We start from the raw sequence: 17,893 nt of genomic DNA, 5'->3' as shown, positions 1-17,893 counted from the left end.
CGTTACAAATAATTGTATGTTATACACTATTGTTGCACACAGAGTTCATGCAATTTATTTACAACATAATTCCACTTTGACATTATGCAGTATTGTGTGTAGGTCAGTGACACAAAATCTCTATTTAATCCATTTTAAATTCAGGCTGTAACACAACAAAATGTGGAAAAGGTCAAGGGGTGTGAATACTTTCTGAAGCCACTGTATATCTATACATCAACTGATAAGCCAGCAACAATTAGCTTGCCTTGCGTATCAATGCATCTGACATGATAAAATGTCATATCTGTAGTTCATCTATACCTTCTTCACATAGGTTCAAGTGATGTTACAGAATGGAACCACCTAGACTTAAACGATGCTCTGACTCAGTCAAAAACAACAATATTAATGCTTGTTCTTAACCGTTCTGCACTCCAATCAGCCCCTTGATTGTAACTTGAACAAACATGACTACACTTCTTTATAGTGCGACTCTGTGGCTCTTTACATAGATGATTAGATGGTTGGACGATGCGTTGATTGAACCAATCCCAGACATAATCACGGGTTGACCCACTCTCAAGCTTCCAATTACCCACGCAGCCTACAAAGTAGATTCCTTTAGAAACAGAATCCAGAGCAACAGCATATTGTAATGAAAGAGCAGACACCCTCAGTAATTTATGATTACTGAGTGGGCGCAGGTTTTGATTATATCCAAGTCCTACCTTCTTCAACATGAATAAATGCATGGCAAATCGCATCTGCACAACGATGAATTACCATACCATCCTCGGGATCCAGAGCCCCCCCCAGCAAAATCATGTTGATATGAAGTAAAAAATATTCCCAGAATATTTCTCGATATGATGATGGCGCGGGGCTCTGGTACCATATCAGTCTTGATGAATGATAAGATTGGAAACCAGCCCCAGTCACATGGTGATAACAGAGACACAGCAGAATGACAGCTTTCAACAGAATGTCAGACACATGAAAGGTTTTCATGGGGCCGGATTAGTGCTCTCACATGGGATCTTCAGTCCTCCAGGTAATGGCTGATCAAATAAAATAAAATATTATTTGTCACATGTGCCGAATACAACAGTTGTAATCCTTACCGTGAAATGATTGCTTACAAGCCTTTAACGATCACTTGTGACAGGCTGACCTGACCCTTGACATTTGCAAAAAGCCCATCCAAAACACAAAACTGTGTTCCAAGCAGTGGCATGAGAATGATATGGATGATAGTGGATGATAGTGGATGATAGTGGATTATAGTGGATGATAGTGGATGACAGTGGATGATAGTGGATGATAGTGGATGACAGTGGATGATAGTGGATGACAGTGGATGATAGTGGATGATAGTGGATGACAGTGGATGATAGTGGATGACAGTGGATTATAGTGGATGATAGTGGATGACAGTGGATGACAGTGGATGATAGTGGATGATAGTGGATGACAGTGGATGATAGTGGATGACAGTGGATGATAGTGGATGATAGTGGATGACAGTGGATGATAGTGGATGATAGTGGATGACAGTGGATGATAGTGGATGATAGTGGATGACAGTGGATGATAGTGGATGACAGTGGATGATAGTGGATGATAGTGGATGACAGTGGATGATATGGATGACAAAAGAGTGAAGAATCCGCACATTGCTCTAATGCTAATTGTTCATGTTAAAATCTTTGGTATCAATGTACAGTGTCTTTGTATTTAGTATGGATGCAAACGGGTGCAACTCTCTTTCAGTGAGTTACTGTAAAAACAAAAACAAGCCACTGCATTAATCGCAAAGTAGATCTACTGGCGTTTAATCTCAAAGTAGATCTACTGGCGTTTAATCTCAAAGTAGATCTACTGCCGTTCAATCTCAAAGTAGATCTACTGGCGTTTAATCTCAAAGTAGATCTACTGGCATTTAATCTCAAAGTAGATCTACTGGCGTTTAATCTCAAAGTAGATTGACTGGCGTTTAATCTCAAAGTAGATCTACTGGCGTTTAATCTCAAAGTAGATCTACTGGCGTTTAATCTCAAAGTAGATCTACTGGCATTTAAGCTCAAAGTAGATCTACTGGGGTGTCAACAGCAGTGTTGGATAATGAGTGAGAATGAATAGAGGCACAGAAAGTCATGTGAAATACTTCATCAAGGACTCTCTGTCTCTCACACACATAAGCACGCACGCAGCCACGCACACACACTTCACCTATCTCTTTAAATAGGTCTCACAGCCATGGGTGCTTGTTAAACTAAGATTAGTGATAAGTTATTTACAGGCCACATACAAGGGTTTTATATTCAAGATCAACCTTGGTATGGACCTTGAATAAAGCAGCTCATCACCAATGCTCCTTTCTGCCTCAAGGAATCTCAATCCAGAAGGCCAAAAGCTTGACTTTATGCCTTAGGCTAGAAGCAACAGGAAGGAGCGCTTTTGTAAAAGGAATGTGTTGACAGATGACATTGAACTGTAGGTGGGCTCGAGGATCTGTTAAAAAAAACCCACGTGCAGTAATTGCTTGTGAATTATATACTGTGTTATGCTTCATAAATGGGTTATTGTGACAAGGCCTGCCAAAATCATGGCAATCTGATTTGTGCAGTCTCGAGGCTATGGCAGATATACTCTCCCTTTGACAAAACTCTTCCAGATAACACTGTATTAAAACAATATTTTTGTTTGGTTGTTTTGTTTGTCAATAAAACAGATGGAGGAGTGTTATTGTACAGTAGGTCATGTAGACACTTGTAACTCTCTGACTCGAGACACGTCCACATTTCATTTACCTCTAATGGAGGCGAATGTCCACACATATTTCATTTCCTCTATTGGCAGTGCAAATAAGTCATGGGACTGCCAATATATATTCTTATTCTCTGCTACAATGTCCCCCTTAAAGTGCCAACAGGGTCATGGTTCAAGTGTCTAATGCCAGCCCTGCTGTCAGCATACAGGGAGGGAAAAAAGTATTTGATCCCCTGCTGATTTTGTACGTTTGCCCACTGACAAAGACATGATCAGTCTATAATTTTAATGGTAGCTTTATTTGAACAGTGAGAGACAGAATAACAACAACAAAAATCCAGAAAAACGCATGTCTAAAATGTTATAAATTGATTTGCATTTTAATGAGGGAAATAAGTATTTGAACCCCTCTCAATCAGAAAGATTTCTGGCTCCCAGGTGTCTTTTATACAGGTTACGAGCTGAGATTAGGAGCACACTCTTAAAGGGGGTGCTCTAATCTCAGTTTGTTACCTGTATAAAAGACACCTGTCCACAGAAGCAATCAATCAATCAGATTCCAAACTCTCCACCATGGCCAAGACCAAAGAGCTCTCCAAGGATGTCAGGGACAAGATTGTAGACCTACACAAGGCTGGAATGGGCTACAAGACCATCGCCAATCTCCCTCGGCCTGGGGCTCCATGCAAGATCTCACCTCGTGGAGTTGCAATGATCATGAGAACGGTGAGGAATCAGCCCAGAACTACACGGGAGGATCTTGTCAATGATCTCAAGGCATCTGGGACCATAGTCACCAAGAAAACAATTGGTAACACACTACGCCGTGAAGGACTGAAATCCTGCAGCGCCCGCAAGGTCCCCCTGCTTAAGAAAGCACATATACAGGCCCGTCTGAAGTTTGCCAATGAACATCTGAATGATTCAGAGGAGAATTGGGTGAAAGTGTTGTGGTCAGATGAGACCAAAATCGAGCTCTTTGCCATCAACTCAACTCGCCGTGTTTGGAGGAGGAGGAATGCTGCCTATGACCTCAAGAACACCATCCCCACCGTCAAACTTTGAGGTGGAAACATTATGCTTTGGGGGTGTTTTTCTGCTAAGGGGCATCAAAGGGACGATGGACGGGGCCATGTACCGTCAAATCTTGGGTGAGAACCTCCTTCCCTCAGCCAGGGTGTTGAAAATGGGTTGTGGATGTGTATTCCAGCATGACAATGATCCAAAACACACGGCCAAGGCAACAAAGGAGTGGCTCAAGAAGAAGCACATTAAGGTCCTGGAGTGGCCTAGCCAGTCTCCAGACCTTAGTCCCATAGAAAATCTGTGGAGGGAGCTGAAGGTTCGAGTTGCCAAACGTCAGCCTCGAAAACTTAATGACTTGGAGAAGATCTGCAAAGAGGAGTTGGACAAAATCCCTCCTGAGATGTATGCAAACCTGGTGGCCAACTACAAGAAACGTCTGACCTCTGTGATTGCCAACAAGGGTTTTGCCTCCAAGTACTAAGTCATGTTTTGAAGAAGGGGTCAAATACTTATTTCCCTCATTAAAATGCAAATCAATTGATAACATTTTTGACATGTGTTTTTCTGGATTTTTTTGTTGTTATTCTGTCTCTCACTGTTCAAATAAACCTACCATTAAAATTATAGACTGATCATGTCTTTGTCAGTGGCAAATGTACAAAATCAACAGGGGATCAAATACTTTTTTCCCTCACTGTATAAGGTAAGAGTAGTCATTGTTTATTTTTCTATTAATTCAACGATTGCTTTTGAATAGATCCCTGACTGAAGCGACATTCTTTAGGACACTGACAGGCAGCAGGCATTAGGCCTGAGAAACAGCAGTGGGAGATTTTCTAGCTTATTAGAATTCATCTCCCACTATTGATTGTTTCTTGGCATCTCAGAGGGCTCATGGTAGAGTCCTGCACGGGTCAGTTTCTAATATATACAGTATCCAACCCAATGCAGGATTCTAGCTCAGGGGTAGGAGAGGAAATGTGTTGTATGTTCTGCAACGAGCTACATACGGTTAGCAACTGTTTGTTTGTTTGTTCGTTAGTTTTTTTGTTTATTCATTCAAATATCAAATAGAAGGAATGAATAATGTGATACAGCAGAAAGCCCCAAAACTGTAACTGGACCCTTGTCACTGTTTAGTTAAAAGTCCATGTCCAAACTAATGGACGAAATCACCCTGATGACTATTCTATTTTTCTATGCTCTAGTAATCGTGTTCAAAACAAGACACAAAAGCCTTTATATTCTGAGGGTTTTATCATAGTAAATGTTATCATTAGAGGCAAATAGTCATGTTTATGCTCATTCTCTATTAGCCTCCTGACACTAATCTAAAAATAAGCGTATGTATGAAGCCATTCAGGCGAATGGGAACGCGGTTGGGTTAGCAATTAGCCTCTAGCTATAGTCACAGTCACTGTCGAAGCGCTGCTCAAAGCTTGGACGTCTGATTCGGTACATTTCAAACTCTGTTTATGGGTAACCCCTACGCACTGCTCCCAGAAACCAGTGTGGGAAAAAACAAAACTCTATTGATGCTCATATGTGATGATGTGTGTGTGTTCATACGCTAAGGCACTCCTACAGGCTCAATCAAGCATGGGATACACAGGCAGGAACAGACTCACACATGCATGTGTGTTGGAATACTTTATGTATTTCATAAGGTAAGGCACTCCTGCAGGCTCAATCATCTTGTCTATCAATCTGCATTATTTCTTGAAAAGATTATTGTGCAAAACATTCATCCTACACTTAGAAAATATTATTGTGCAAAACATTCATCCTACACTTAGAATTGTAAATGCATGCATAACTTTCCCTCTTTTTGTCATCTCTACTTTTAATTGAATTCAATGCTCAAGACACACACAATATAGTGTTTCATCATCCAACGCAGCACTTATGTGGGTTTGACTGAACACAGGCTTGCAATTTCTGTCCCGCAGTCATATTCATTGCTAATTCAATGTTTTTTTCTCCCAAAATAACACAGTACAGTTACACATTCATCAAGTTTGGCAGAGATATGAATCCCTTCAAGGTCTGAAGATTGTTAAAAAAATCAACTGACGCTTTACTAGTTCTGCATGCTTGCTGTGAAAAGCCAGTGAGAATGCCTATTCCCCTGCTCCATAGCTCTCCCTAGCCCATTGCCAGAGAAGAAGATAGAATAATTATTCAAATCTGCCTCTCCCTCTCAGGTAGGGAGCTGGGAGGGGAGGCGCTTGTGGATATATGGAAACTTTCCCGACTGAGGTATTGAAATCTTGAGGCAGATCAAGGAAAAGCATGCAAAATGGCTGCACAGGAGGGGAAAGATGAGAGGATAGAAGAGTGCCTTTTGCGAGCCATTCACACTGTTTCCATATGGACAGCCAAAGGAAAAAGATGTAGGAGTCAACACCTTCTGTTGTACGAATTATTTTTGATGTTCACTTGTTTTTCTAACAGGATACAACACAGTCTGATCTTAGTTTAAGGACTGAGAAATATTACCTAACTTAGATAGGGCCTTTGTGCTGAAAGGAAGGACCACATTCTTGAAAAAACAGTTAAGTCGTTCTGCCTCTGTATGTGTGTCTACAGGGCCTGTGAAGTCTTTCTGCCTCTGTATGTATGTCTACAGGGCCTGTGAAGTCTTTCTGCCTCTGTATGTGTGTCTACAGGGCCTGTGAAATCTTTCTGCCTCTGTATGTATGTCTACAGGGCCTGTGAAGTCTTTCTGCCTCTGTATGTATGTCTACAGGGCCTGTGAAGTATTTCTGCCTCTGTATGTGTGTCTACAGGGCCTGTGAAGTCTTTCTGCCTCTGTATGTGTGTCTACAGGGCCTGTGAAGTCGTTCTGCCTCTGTATGTGTGTCTACAGTGCCTGTGAAGTCTTTATGCTTCTGTATGTATGTCTACAGGGCCTGTGAAGTCTTTCTGCATCTGTATGTGTGTCTACAGGGCCTGTGAAGTCGTTCTGCCACTGTATGTGTGTCTACAGGGCCTGTGAAGTCTTTCTGCTCTGTATGTGTGTCTACAGGGCCTGTGAAGTCGTTCAGCCTCTGTATGTGTGTCTACAGGGCCTGTGAAGTCGTTCTGCCTCTGTATGTGTGTCTACAGGGCCTGTGAAGTCATTATGCCTCTGTATGTGTGTCTATAGGGCCTGTGAAGTCGTTCTGCCTCTGTATATGTGTCTACAGGGCCTGTGAAGTCGTTCTGCCTCTGTATGTGTGTCTACAGGGCCTGTGAAGTTGTTTTGCCTCTGTATGTGTGTCTACAGGGCCTGTGAAGTCGTTCTGCCTCTGTATGTGTGTCTACAGGGCCTATGAAGTCTTTTTGTCTCTGTATGTGAGTCTACATGGCCTGTGAAGTCTTTCTGCCTTTGTATGTGTGTCTACAGGGCCTTTGAAGTCATCTGCCTCTGTATGTGTGTCTACAGGGCCTGTGAAGTCATCTGCCTCTGTATGTGTGTCTACAGGGCCTGTGAAGTCATTCTGCCTCTGTATGTGTGTCTACAGGGCCTGTGAAGTCGTTCTGCCTCTGTATGTGTGTCTACAGGGCCTGTGAAGTCGTTCAGCCTCTGTATGTGTGTCTACAGGGCCTGTGAAGTCGTTCTGCCTCTGTATGTGTGTCTACAGGGTCTGTGAAGTCTTTTTGTCTCTGTATGTGTGTCTACAAGGCCTGTGAAGTCGTTCTGCCTCTGTATGTGTGTCTACAGGGCCTGTGAAGTCTTTCTGCCTCTGTATGTGTGTCTACAGGGCCTGTGAAGTCGTTCTGCCTCTGTATGTGTGTCTACAGGGCCTGTGAAGTCGTTCTGCCTCTGTATGTGTGTCTACAGGGCCTGTGAAGTCGTTCTGCCTCTGTGTGTGTCTACAGGGCCTGTGAAGTTGTTTTGCCTCTGTATGTGTGTCTACAGGGCCTGTGAAGTCGTTCTGCCTCTGTATGTGTGTCTACAGGGCCTGTGAAGTCATCTGCCTCTGTATGTGTGTCTACAGGGCCTGTGAAGTCGTTCTGCCTCTGTATGTGTGTCTACAGGGCCTGTGAAGTCGTTCTGCCTCTGTATGTGTGTCTACAGGGCCTGTGAAGTTGTTCTGCCTCTGTATGTGTGTCTACAGGGCCTGTGAAGTCGTTCTGCCTCTGTATGTGTGTCTACAGGGCCTGTGAAGTTGTTTTGCCTCTGTATGTGTGTCTACAGGGCCTGTGAAGTTGTTTTGCCTCTGTATGTGTGTCTACAGGGCCTGTGAAGTCTTTCTGCTCTGTATGTGTGTCTACAGGGCCTGTGAAGTCGTTCAGCCTCTGTATGTGTGTCTACAGGGCCTGTGAAGTCGTTCTGCCTCTGTATGTGTGTCTACAGGGCCTGTGAAGTCATTATGCCTCTGTATGTGTGTCTATAGGGCCTGTGAAGTCGTTCTGCCTCTGTATATGTGTCTACAGGGCCTGTGAAGTCGTTCTGCCTCTGTATGTGTGTCTACAGGGCCTGTGAGGTTGTTTTGCCTCTGTATGTGTGTCTACAGGGCCTGTGAAGTCGTTCTGCCTCTGTATGTGTGTCTACAGGGCCTATGAAGTCTTTTTGTCTCTGTATGTGAGTCTACATGGCCTGTGAAGTCTTTCTGCCTTTGTATGTGTGTCTACAGGGCCTTTGAAGTCATCTGCCTCTGTATGTGTGTCTACAGGGCCTGTGAAGTCATCTGCCTCTGTATGTGTGTCTACAGGGCCTGTGAAGTCATTCTGCCTCTGTATGTGTGTCTACAGGGCCTGTGAAGTCGTTCTGCCTCTGTATGTGTGTCTACAGGGCCTGTGAAGTCGTTCAGCCTCTGTATGTGTGTCTACAGGGCCTGTGAAGTCGTTCTGCCTCTGTATGTGTGTCTACAGGGTCTGTGAAGTCTTTTTGTCTCTGTATGTGTGTCTACAAGGCCTGTGAAGTCGTTCTGCCTCTGTATGTGTGTCTACAGGGCCTGTGAAGTCTTTCTGCCTCTGTATGTGTGTCTACAGGGCCTGTGAAGTCGTTCTGCCTCTGTATGTGTGTCTACAGGGCCTGTGAAGTCGTTCTGCCTCTGTATGTGTGTCTACAGGGCCTGTGAAGTCGTTCTGCCTCTGTGTGTGTCTACAGGGCCTGTGAAGTTGTTTTGCCTCTGTATGTGTGTCTACAGGGCCTGTGAAGTCGTTCTGCCTCTGTATGTGTGTCTACAGGGCCTGTGAAGTCATCTGCCTCTGTATGTGTGTCTACAGGGCCTGTGAAGTCGTTCTGCCTCTGTATGTGTGTCTACAGGGCCTGTGAAGTCGTTCTGCCTCTGTATGTGTGTCTACAGGGCCTGTGAAGTTGTTCTGCCTCTGTATGTGTGTCTACAGGGCCTGTGAAGTCGTTCTGCCTCTGTATGTGTGTCTACAGGGCCTGTGAAGTTGTTTTGCCTCTGTATGTGTGTCTACAGGGCCTGTGAAGTCGTTCTGCCTCTGTATGTGTGTCTACAGGGCCTGTGAAGTCTTTTTGTCTCTGTATGTGTGTCTACAAGGCCTGTGAGGTCTTTCTGCCTCTGTATGTGTGTCTACAGGGCCTGTGAAGTCTTTCTGCCTCTGTATGTGTGTCTACAGGGCCTTTGAAGTCATCTGCCTCTGTATGTGTGTCTACAGGGCCTGTGAAGTCATCTGCCTCTGTATGTGTGTCTACAGGGCCTGTGAAGTCGTTCTGCCTCTGTATGTGTGTCTACAGGGCCTGTGAAGTCGTTCTGCCTCTGTATGTGTGTCTACAGGGCCTGTGAAGTCGTTCTGCCTCTGTATGTGTGTCTACAGGGCCTGTGAAGTCGTTCTGCCTCTGTATGTGTGTCTACAGGGCCTGTGAAGTTGTTTTGCCTCTGTATGTGTGTCTACAGGGCCTGTGAAGTCGTTCTGCCTCTGTATGTGTGTCTACAGGGCCTGTGAAGTTGTTTTGCCTCTGTATGTGTGTCTACAGGGCCTGTGAAGTCGTTCTGCCTCTGTATGTGTGTCTACAGGGCCTGTGAAGTCGTTCTGCCTTTGTATGTGTGTCTACAGGGCCTGTGAAGTCATCTGCCTACAATACAGACGGTTGGCCAACGTTGAGTAGTCTACACAGAGTGATTAACTGACTCATGCAGCACCACAAGCATAAAGAAAGCCATTTGAAAACCGCAAACAGAGTCAGAGCATGGGGAGATATGTGAAGTGTTATTTCTTTCTCCCTCTATCTAAGCAAGTCCATCTCGCCACACACTTTGAAAAGGATGTCAACCTTGAAAATCTATGCAGAAGTAACAGGCAAGAGATGAAGATGTACTGACTTTATCTACTGTAGCATTTTATCACACCCATTCGAGAGGTACTTTGGTGTAGACTTACAAAAAGTACTGGGCCAATGTTAAATGAATCACATTGTTATCTCACACCACTGAACGTGAGCTGTCTTCGGCTCTGCACGTGTTCCGAGCTGAAGAGAGAGGGACATAAAAACGATTGTATGTTCTGAGCTGAAGAGAGAGAGGGACATATAGATGACTGATGTTCTGAGCTGTATCTGTGAATTATCAGTCTAGCACACGTGACAAAAACACAATAGGAAGAGAAAGACAATCCTGTCTGCCGAATAGTTAATTTATAATGCAGCAGCTATGTACTAAGTAATGGCAACAGAAGTATGAAAAAAAGTGTGTTCTTAGCTTAGAAACAACTAAGCACCTCAGAGGTAGATTCTACAGCTTTAAGCTCTATATGAGTAAAATATATGGTGCTGTGTGGTTGTGCTGGTGGTGATATAAAATGCCTTATTCATCCCATTGTTGACGACGGCAGAGCTGAATCAGAAGTACTGAGCTTTTTCTTATCCCTTAAAGGCAAAAGACTCCCAATTATTTTTCCATTGGAGTTTGTTAGTGAAGAGTCAGACTATTGGGTCTTGAAGTGTTCCTAAAAGTTGTTTTTGACAGCCATGGAGCTTATTAATCATGGATTCACTCTCTGAAGCAGTAATTCAAGCCATGTAAGTGACAAATAATAATCAAACCATGAATTACAGACTGAAACAGTTCGTGGGGGATAGAAGAAGGATGCATTCAACAAATCTGATCTAACAAAGTGGATATTCGTCAAATCCGCCATGATTGATATATTGTAACAGGCCCACAATGTGGTTACTAAAGTCAGATTTGGATATATTTGGCTGTTTTTGATGCAGAACACTGCAGAACACTGCTAAATGCTAACTCCCATTTGTATAAACTGGTAGCATAGCTATAGTAGCATACAGAAATCTGTGGTGGTAGTCAAAGTCATTTTTAGCTGTAATGAAGTTGATTGGTGACAATGACATGAACATGTATTGCGGTTGACATCCATACTAAGCATTATACTCAGATTTTTACGCCAACATAGTGTGAAATACACATATAAACAATAACTTAAATGTAGGCTAATTTTGATGAGGGGTAATGAGGAGATTCGGGATCTTTCCCCCACGGCATCTTTCCCCCACGGCATCTTTCCCCCACGGCATCTTTCCCCCACGGCATCTTTCACCCACGGCATCTTTCACCCACGGCATCTTTCCCCCACGCATTTCCATGGCATTTCCATTGTTTTGGTCGAGTTCGATAGACCTCTTTACCGCATGTATAAGCCAACAATTATTGTGTTACTGTATGAATACCAAAAAAATGCATTCAACCCAAGACAATACACATGATAAGAACTGAACATAGAGACTGTGTGAATCTCTAGTCTAGCTGACAGAGATCTATCTATGGCTACCCTCAAAGAAGAACCATCTTCACAGATGACCAAGACTGTGGAAATGGGTAGAACAAGAAAGTAAAGGAGAAACTGGATGAGTCAGTAGAAGATACTGTATGGAGAGGAAGGGGTGAGAAAGAGGAGGATGAACGAAATAAGATGAAAGGGGTAGAAAAAGATGCTGATAGGAAGGTGGGCGAGAAGACTGATGGCCAGAAAAATATAGAAAAGGGGGAGTAAGATGGAGGAAAAGAGAGAGGAGAGTGAAGAGAGAAGAGAAGATGAGGAGAGTGAAGAGAGAAGAGCAGAGGAGGAGAGTGAAGACAGAAGAGCAGAGGAGGAGAGTGAAGAGAGAAGAGCAGAGGAGGAGAGTGAAGAGAGAAGAGAAGAGGAGGAGAGTGAAGAGAGAAGAGCAGAGGAGGAGAGTGAAGACAGAAGAGCAGAGGAGGAGAGTGAAGAGAGAAGAGCAGAGGAGGAGAGTGAAGAGAGAAGAGCAGAGGAGGAGAGTGAAGACAGAAGAGCAGAGGAGGAGAGTGAAGAGAGAAGAGCAGAGGAGGAGAGTGAAGAGAGAAGAGAAGAGGAGGAGAGTGAAGAGAGAAGAGCAGAGGAGGAGAGTGAAGAGAGAAGAGCAGAGGAGGAGAGTGAAGAGAGAAGAGCAGAGGAGGAGAGTGAAGAGAGAAGAGCAGAGGAGGAGAGTGAAGAGAGAAGAGAAGAGGAGGAGAGTGAAGAGAGAAGAGCAGAGGAGGAGAGTGAAGAGAGAAGAGCAGAGGAGGAGAGTGAAGAGAGAAGAGCAGAGGAGGAGAGTGAAGAGAGAAGAGCAGAGGAGGAGAGTGAAGAGAGAAGAGCAGAGGAGGAGAGTGAAGAGAGAAGAGCAGAGGAGGAGAGTGAAGAGAGAAGAGCAGAGGAGGAGAGTGAAGAGAGAAGAGCAGAGGAGGAGAGTGCATGTTATTAGTAAGGCCCTGTGTTTTAGTTAATCATGTCACATGACCTGGATCTTAAGCTTTATTTTATTAAGCCTTTTCCAGAAATGAGAATTAGACAAACAATGAAAGCAATTGTCTGAGGATGGTACTGGACCTTCTGACATAAAACGAAAAGGGGACAGTTTGATGAAAAAGCTTTAAGTAAGGTCATGTGACATGATTAACCAAAACACAGTATTAGAGAAATGAAGAGGTCAAGGCTGAGGGATGAATAAATGATCAGGTGCTTGAGGAGGAGGAATTGTAGTAAAGAATAAAGAAGTGTCTGTGGAGGGTATAACAACAATGAAGTGGAAACAAAGGAGTGAGACAGTCATGGAAATGTAGGGGAAGGTTCCATAATAATAATATGGTGATGTAATGAGGAAGAATGAAAGTTGAAAAAGTGTATGACATACAAATGTATGATGATGATGATGAAGATCAAGATGATGACGATGATGTTGATGATGATGATGTGTTGAAAAGGGTCCTTACCGTTGAAGTTTACCGCCCTGATGAAGGTCAGTAGCTCCTTGCCGTCAATGTTTGCCATGCGTGGACACAGGCCTGGGTAACCTAAGCAGAGCTCCCGGTGCATGCGGTGTAGAGCGTGGGCCATGGCATATACAGCGTCCATCACAAACTGTACCTTCCCCTCCTGTTCGTAGGTTGAGTCACGACCTACCTTCTCCAGTCCTGGACAAGAGGAGAAAAACACCAAGATAAACGTCACTGTTCAATAGACAGTTCTGTTGTTGACTGTCAAATTCCCCAGTATTCGGCAGTTGTACTGAGTAGGTGTGAATTGAAGAATAAGGCAGTCAATACTTAACCCTCCCGTTGTCCTAGGGTCAAAATGACCCGCCACTGTGTTGAACCAACTTTATTTAATTTTTATATTTTTTGGATCATTTGTGAGAAGAAGGCAGTGATACTTTCTTTAAAGTCTCACTGCCTCCTTCTCACAAATGATCCCAAAAATATAAAAATTAAATAAAGTTGGTTCAACACAGTGGCGGGTCATTTTGACCCTAGGACAACGGGAGGGTTAAGACTCCCACGTTTGTGATCTATTCAATATTAATATCCTTGACTTTTTCACATTGATTACATCTCACAATTGAAAATAACATGTCACAATACATACATCTCACAATATAAAAGTAAACCTTTTTCACTTCAGGCACATGCAGACAGCACTAGCATTTCAAATAACATGTTGTATACTACTGTATGTATGCTTATAATTAAGAGGATGTCGGAACGACAGCAAACAAAATAATTAAACTTTTTGATTACATTGACCTTCAATGTGAGTTATAATCAAAATACATACAATATTTCAAAAAATAAATATAAAATAAAATATTGCATTCACAGGTTGTACCTTTCACGCAGACTTCAATTCACATTCCCTACAAGCACCAGTTATGTAATTTACATGACTGCAGATCATTATGTTTCAGGTCTCTACTCAGACTAGTGAAAAAACAGCCACTGTTACGTTTCTCAAACTTTTCTTCAGATTCCTCTGGACACAAACAGAGAAAATAAGCTTAAAGAAAGTGTGTGGTGAACTATCTGGTTGAGCAAGCCCTCAATCAAGGATTGTGACATCTTTGCATTAATAGGCCCTTGTAAATGAAATTCAATCAAATTTGATAGCAGCTCTGGTGTGAAAGATCTGTCTGAAAGGGAGGCATTTGGCCCAGCAGTAAAGACTGATTACTTGTCTGTAGACCCAGCATGATTGGAGCATGACTTGCACAGTTCCTACTCAAATTGAAAGATGTTGCTGCTCAGCAGTCATAGTTTTAGGCAAGGGGCAGTATTACCTTGTCATAAGAAAACCATATGGCATGTCAGATGCGAATAAATATTAAAATGTAAATTTGTTCATGACTACCTGACAGCAAGGTGTGGGGCGGTTGTTCAGTTTAGTAAACATTCTGCATCAGACAAATAGGGTTTGGACAAAGTCCATATTTTCCATAACTGGGTTGGTGTGCTATAACTTAATTCAGTAGGAAACTTAGTTCTGTAGGAAACTTAGTTCTGTAGGAAACTTAGGTCTATAGGAATCAGTATGCACATACTGAGCTTGCACTGTCCAAGTGTACTAATCATTATTTTGCCTTGAGGGAATTACTGAATCATTTTTACTAATTTACAAGTATGAGCAATTCGAGGCATCTGCAAATTACACTGGAAAATGAAAAAGCCTGCATAATATATCAAACTGCTGCTTTAAAGAAAGGGTCTCATAAAAAAAACGATGAAAGATGATTTTTTATTAAACAAGAGGGGTTAACTTGGAACTTCACAAAAGAGAATCCCCATCTTACAGCACCAGCAAAACGTGAGCTTTATTCTAGAACACTATTCACTATACGAAGAGAAAACCTCACAGGGTGTTTTTGCCTGTGTGTTTGCTAACGAGGCTAGCCGATAGTACACAGGAGATGAAATCCTTTTATTATATTGAATAATGTGCGGCAATACACAGACAACTTAATCACGGGTACTGGCGTTTCAATTAAACATCACTTACAAGGACAAATTTAATTCCCTCTCAACATGACTGACTAGTTTCTGTTTCCCCTTTTCTCTCATGCACAGGGGGCATCACTCTGTTTCAAATAGATTAGAAAATTAGATAAATGACAAACTAATTACAGAGATAGTCTTGTGTGATGAGATAAGTCGAGGAAAAGACCAACAGCGGCAACGTCAGTGCATATACGACACGTCTCGTCTGACAAGCCTGAACATTACATTAATAGATTATCGTTATACTCCCCATTGTTTATCGCTAACGTCAGAAATTTGTCAACGTGGCAATAATAATGATATGCTTCTAAGTCTGGCCTTGTCCTGCAAGATTTCTCTTTGTTATAGAATACGCAGACAAACTAAGCGTCACAACTTCCTCTGAAGCTGCCACCTCTCCTTGTTCAGGTAGGCTTCGGCGTTCGTTGTCACCGGCCGCTCCTCATCTCATCATTCCATCTCATCAGTCCCTGTATTTCCTCCACCCCCCATGTCTTTGTGTGTGATTGTTTCATGTGGAGGTGTCGATAGCTCGGTGGAGCTTTATGTACTGTGTCGCCGGGATATTCACCTGTATGTTTTGTTCTTCTCCAGTGCGCCGTTATACCGCACTGTAGTTGTTTTACGCATTGCTGCGAACCGCTGTATTCGCCGAATAAACCATTTATTCTGTGATTTACAACTCCTGCGCCTGACCGTCAAATCACTCGCTACAGAATCACACACCCAACAGCATGGAGTCAGCAGGAGCGGGGAATATGCCTGGAGTCGTTGAGCGGGTCCGGGAGCATTCCAACATGCTAGCCAGCTTGGGCGAAGCGATGGATCGGGTTCTCCAGGTCGTCCAGCGCCTGGAGAGGAGAGGACCCGACCCTGCGGAACCAGCTGAGCGACCGGATCCAGCCACCCACACCCCAGCGCCCAGAGGTATTCACCTGTCTAGACCGAGGGAGTACAACGGGACAGCGGCCCGCTGCCAGGGTTTCCTCCTGCAGCTGGACCTCTATTTTTCCAACATCAGCCCGGCTCCATCAGATCGGGAGAAGGTGTCCGCCCTCGTCTCCTGCCTCTCTGGGAAAGCCCTGGAGTGGGCCAACGCGGTCTGGAATGAAGGAGGAGACACGTTGGACAACTACGGAGAGTTCGCTCGCCTCTTCCGGGCAGTCTTCGATCATCCCCCCAAAGGTAGAGAGGTGGGCGAGCGTCTGGTCCATCTGAGGCAGGGGACGAGGACCGCACAAGACTTTGCCCTGGAGTTTAGAAATCTAGCGGCTGGGTCCGGATGGAACGAGCGGGCCCTCATCGACCACTTCCGATGCAGCTTGCGTGAGGACGTCCGAAGGGAGCTAGCCTGCCTTCAATCAACTGGTGGACATGGCCATCCGGTTGGACAACCAGCTGGCTTCGAAAGGACGTCCTGGAAGGGGCCTGCCCGTTTCACCCCCTTTCAACACGGATCAAGTTCCGATGGAGCTGGGTGGTGCAGCGATCTGGGAGAACGGAGGATGAAAGATCCAGTGTCCCTCTTGTGGTAAGAGGGGACATTCTGCTGCACGCTGTTGTCAGAGTCTTCTGGGTCTGGAGGCAGCAGGCAAGGCACTCTCGAGTCACCCCAGGTAGGGCAAACCCACAGTCGTTCAGAACCCTCTGCTGCGCATTTCACCATCCACATCAACTTTCCTGATTACACGGTAGTTCCCCAGTGTAAGGTGCTGGTCGATTCAGGCGCAACTGGGAACTTTATGGACAGGTCTTTAGCTAATAGTCTGCATATTACATTGGTTCCCCTGTCCATTCTATTGCCCATCAAAGCACTTGACAGTCGACTATTAGGGTCAGGTTTTGTTAGGGAGGTTACAGCACCAGTCATTATGATCACGCAGGAGACCCATAGGGAGCAAATCACCTTTTATATTATTGAGTCCCCTGATTTCCCTGTTGTGTTGGGCCTTCCCTGGCTAGCACTACACAACCCCACCTTTTCATGGCCGCAGAGGGTTCTCACGGGGTGATTGCGAGAGTGTCAGGGTAGGTGTCTAGGTGTTTCCGTTGGTGTTATCGAATCAATGCATGGGGCGCGCTTCTTCACGAAATTAGATCTCAGGAGTGCGTACAACCTGTTGTGTGTCCGGGAAGGGGACGAGTGGAAGACAGCCTTTAGCACAACCACGGGGCATTATGAATACCTGGTGATGCCGTACGGGTTGATGAATGCTCCATCCGTCTTCCAGTGCTTTGTGAATGAGGTGTTTTCGGGACGTGAGGGTGTATGTCTCCTCCTGCTCGGTGTGCATCCAGAGTAAGGTACCTAGGCACCTTCCTGCGGGTAAGTTACATCCCTTACCAGTTCCACAACGGCCATGGTGCCATTTATCGATTAACTTTCTCACTGATCTTCCCCTCTCTCAGGGTAACACCTCCATCCTGGTCGTTGTGGACCGCTTTTCTAAAGCCTGCCGACTCCTTCCCCTGCCTGGTCTCCCCACGGCCCTGCAAACTGCAGAATCCCTGTTTACTCACGTCTTCCGTCACTACCGGGTACCAGAGGACATAGTGTCTGACCGGGGTTCCCAGTTTACGTCCAGGGTCTGGAAGGCGTTCATGGAACGTCTGGGGGTCTCGGTCAGCCTGACCCCTGGGTTTCACCCCGAGTCTAATGGGCAGGTGGTGAATCAGGATGTGGGTAGGTTCCTGTGGTCCTACTGCCAGGACCGGTCGGGGGAGTGGTCAGTGTTCTTGCCATGGGCCGAATATGCCCAGAACTCTCTCTGCCACTCCTCCACTAACCTATCACCCTTTCAATGTATTTTAGGGTATCAGCCAGTCCTGGCACCGTGGCATCAGAGCCAGACCGAAGCTCCTGAGGTGGACAACTG

The 17,893-nt window shown here is 44.6% G+C and overlaps 1 protein-coding gene across 1 annotated transcript in view; it reads right to left on the bottom strand.

Annotated features, from left to right (window-relative positions):
• LOC121540543 (metabotropic glutamate receptor 8-like) overlaps positions 1–17,893 on the bottom strand; it is a 209,167-nt gene that overhangs the window by 17,438 nt on the left and 173,836 nt on the right. Inside the window, exon 7 of the mRNA XM_041849492.2 lies at positions 12,963–13,163. Within this exon, the coding sequence (XP_041705426.1) occupies positions 12,963–13,163 (201 nt within the window). The remainder of the gene's footprint in view (positions 1–12,962; positions 13,164–17,893) is intronic.

This window comes from Coregonus clupeaformis, chromosome 26, assembly GCF_020615455.1.
Source record: "Coregonus clupeaformis isolate EN_2021a chromosome 26, ASM2061545v1, whole genome shotgun sequence".
Taxonomy (NCBI): domain Eukaryota; kingdom Metazoa; phylum Chordata; class Actinopteri; order Salmoniformes; family Salmonidae; genus Coregonus; species Coregonus clupeaformis.
The sequence above is the reverse complement of the archived record's forward strand: the minus strand, read 5'-3'. Positions and strand labels throughout refer to the sequence as shown.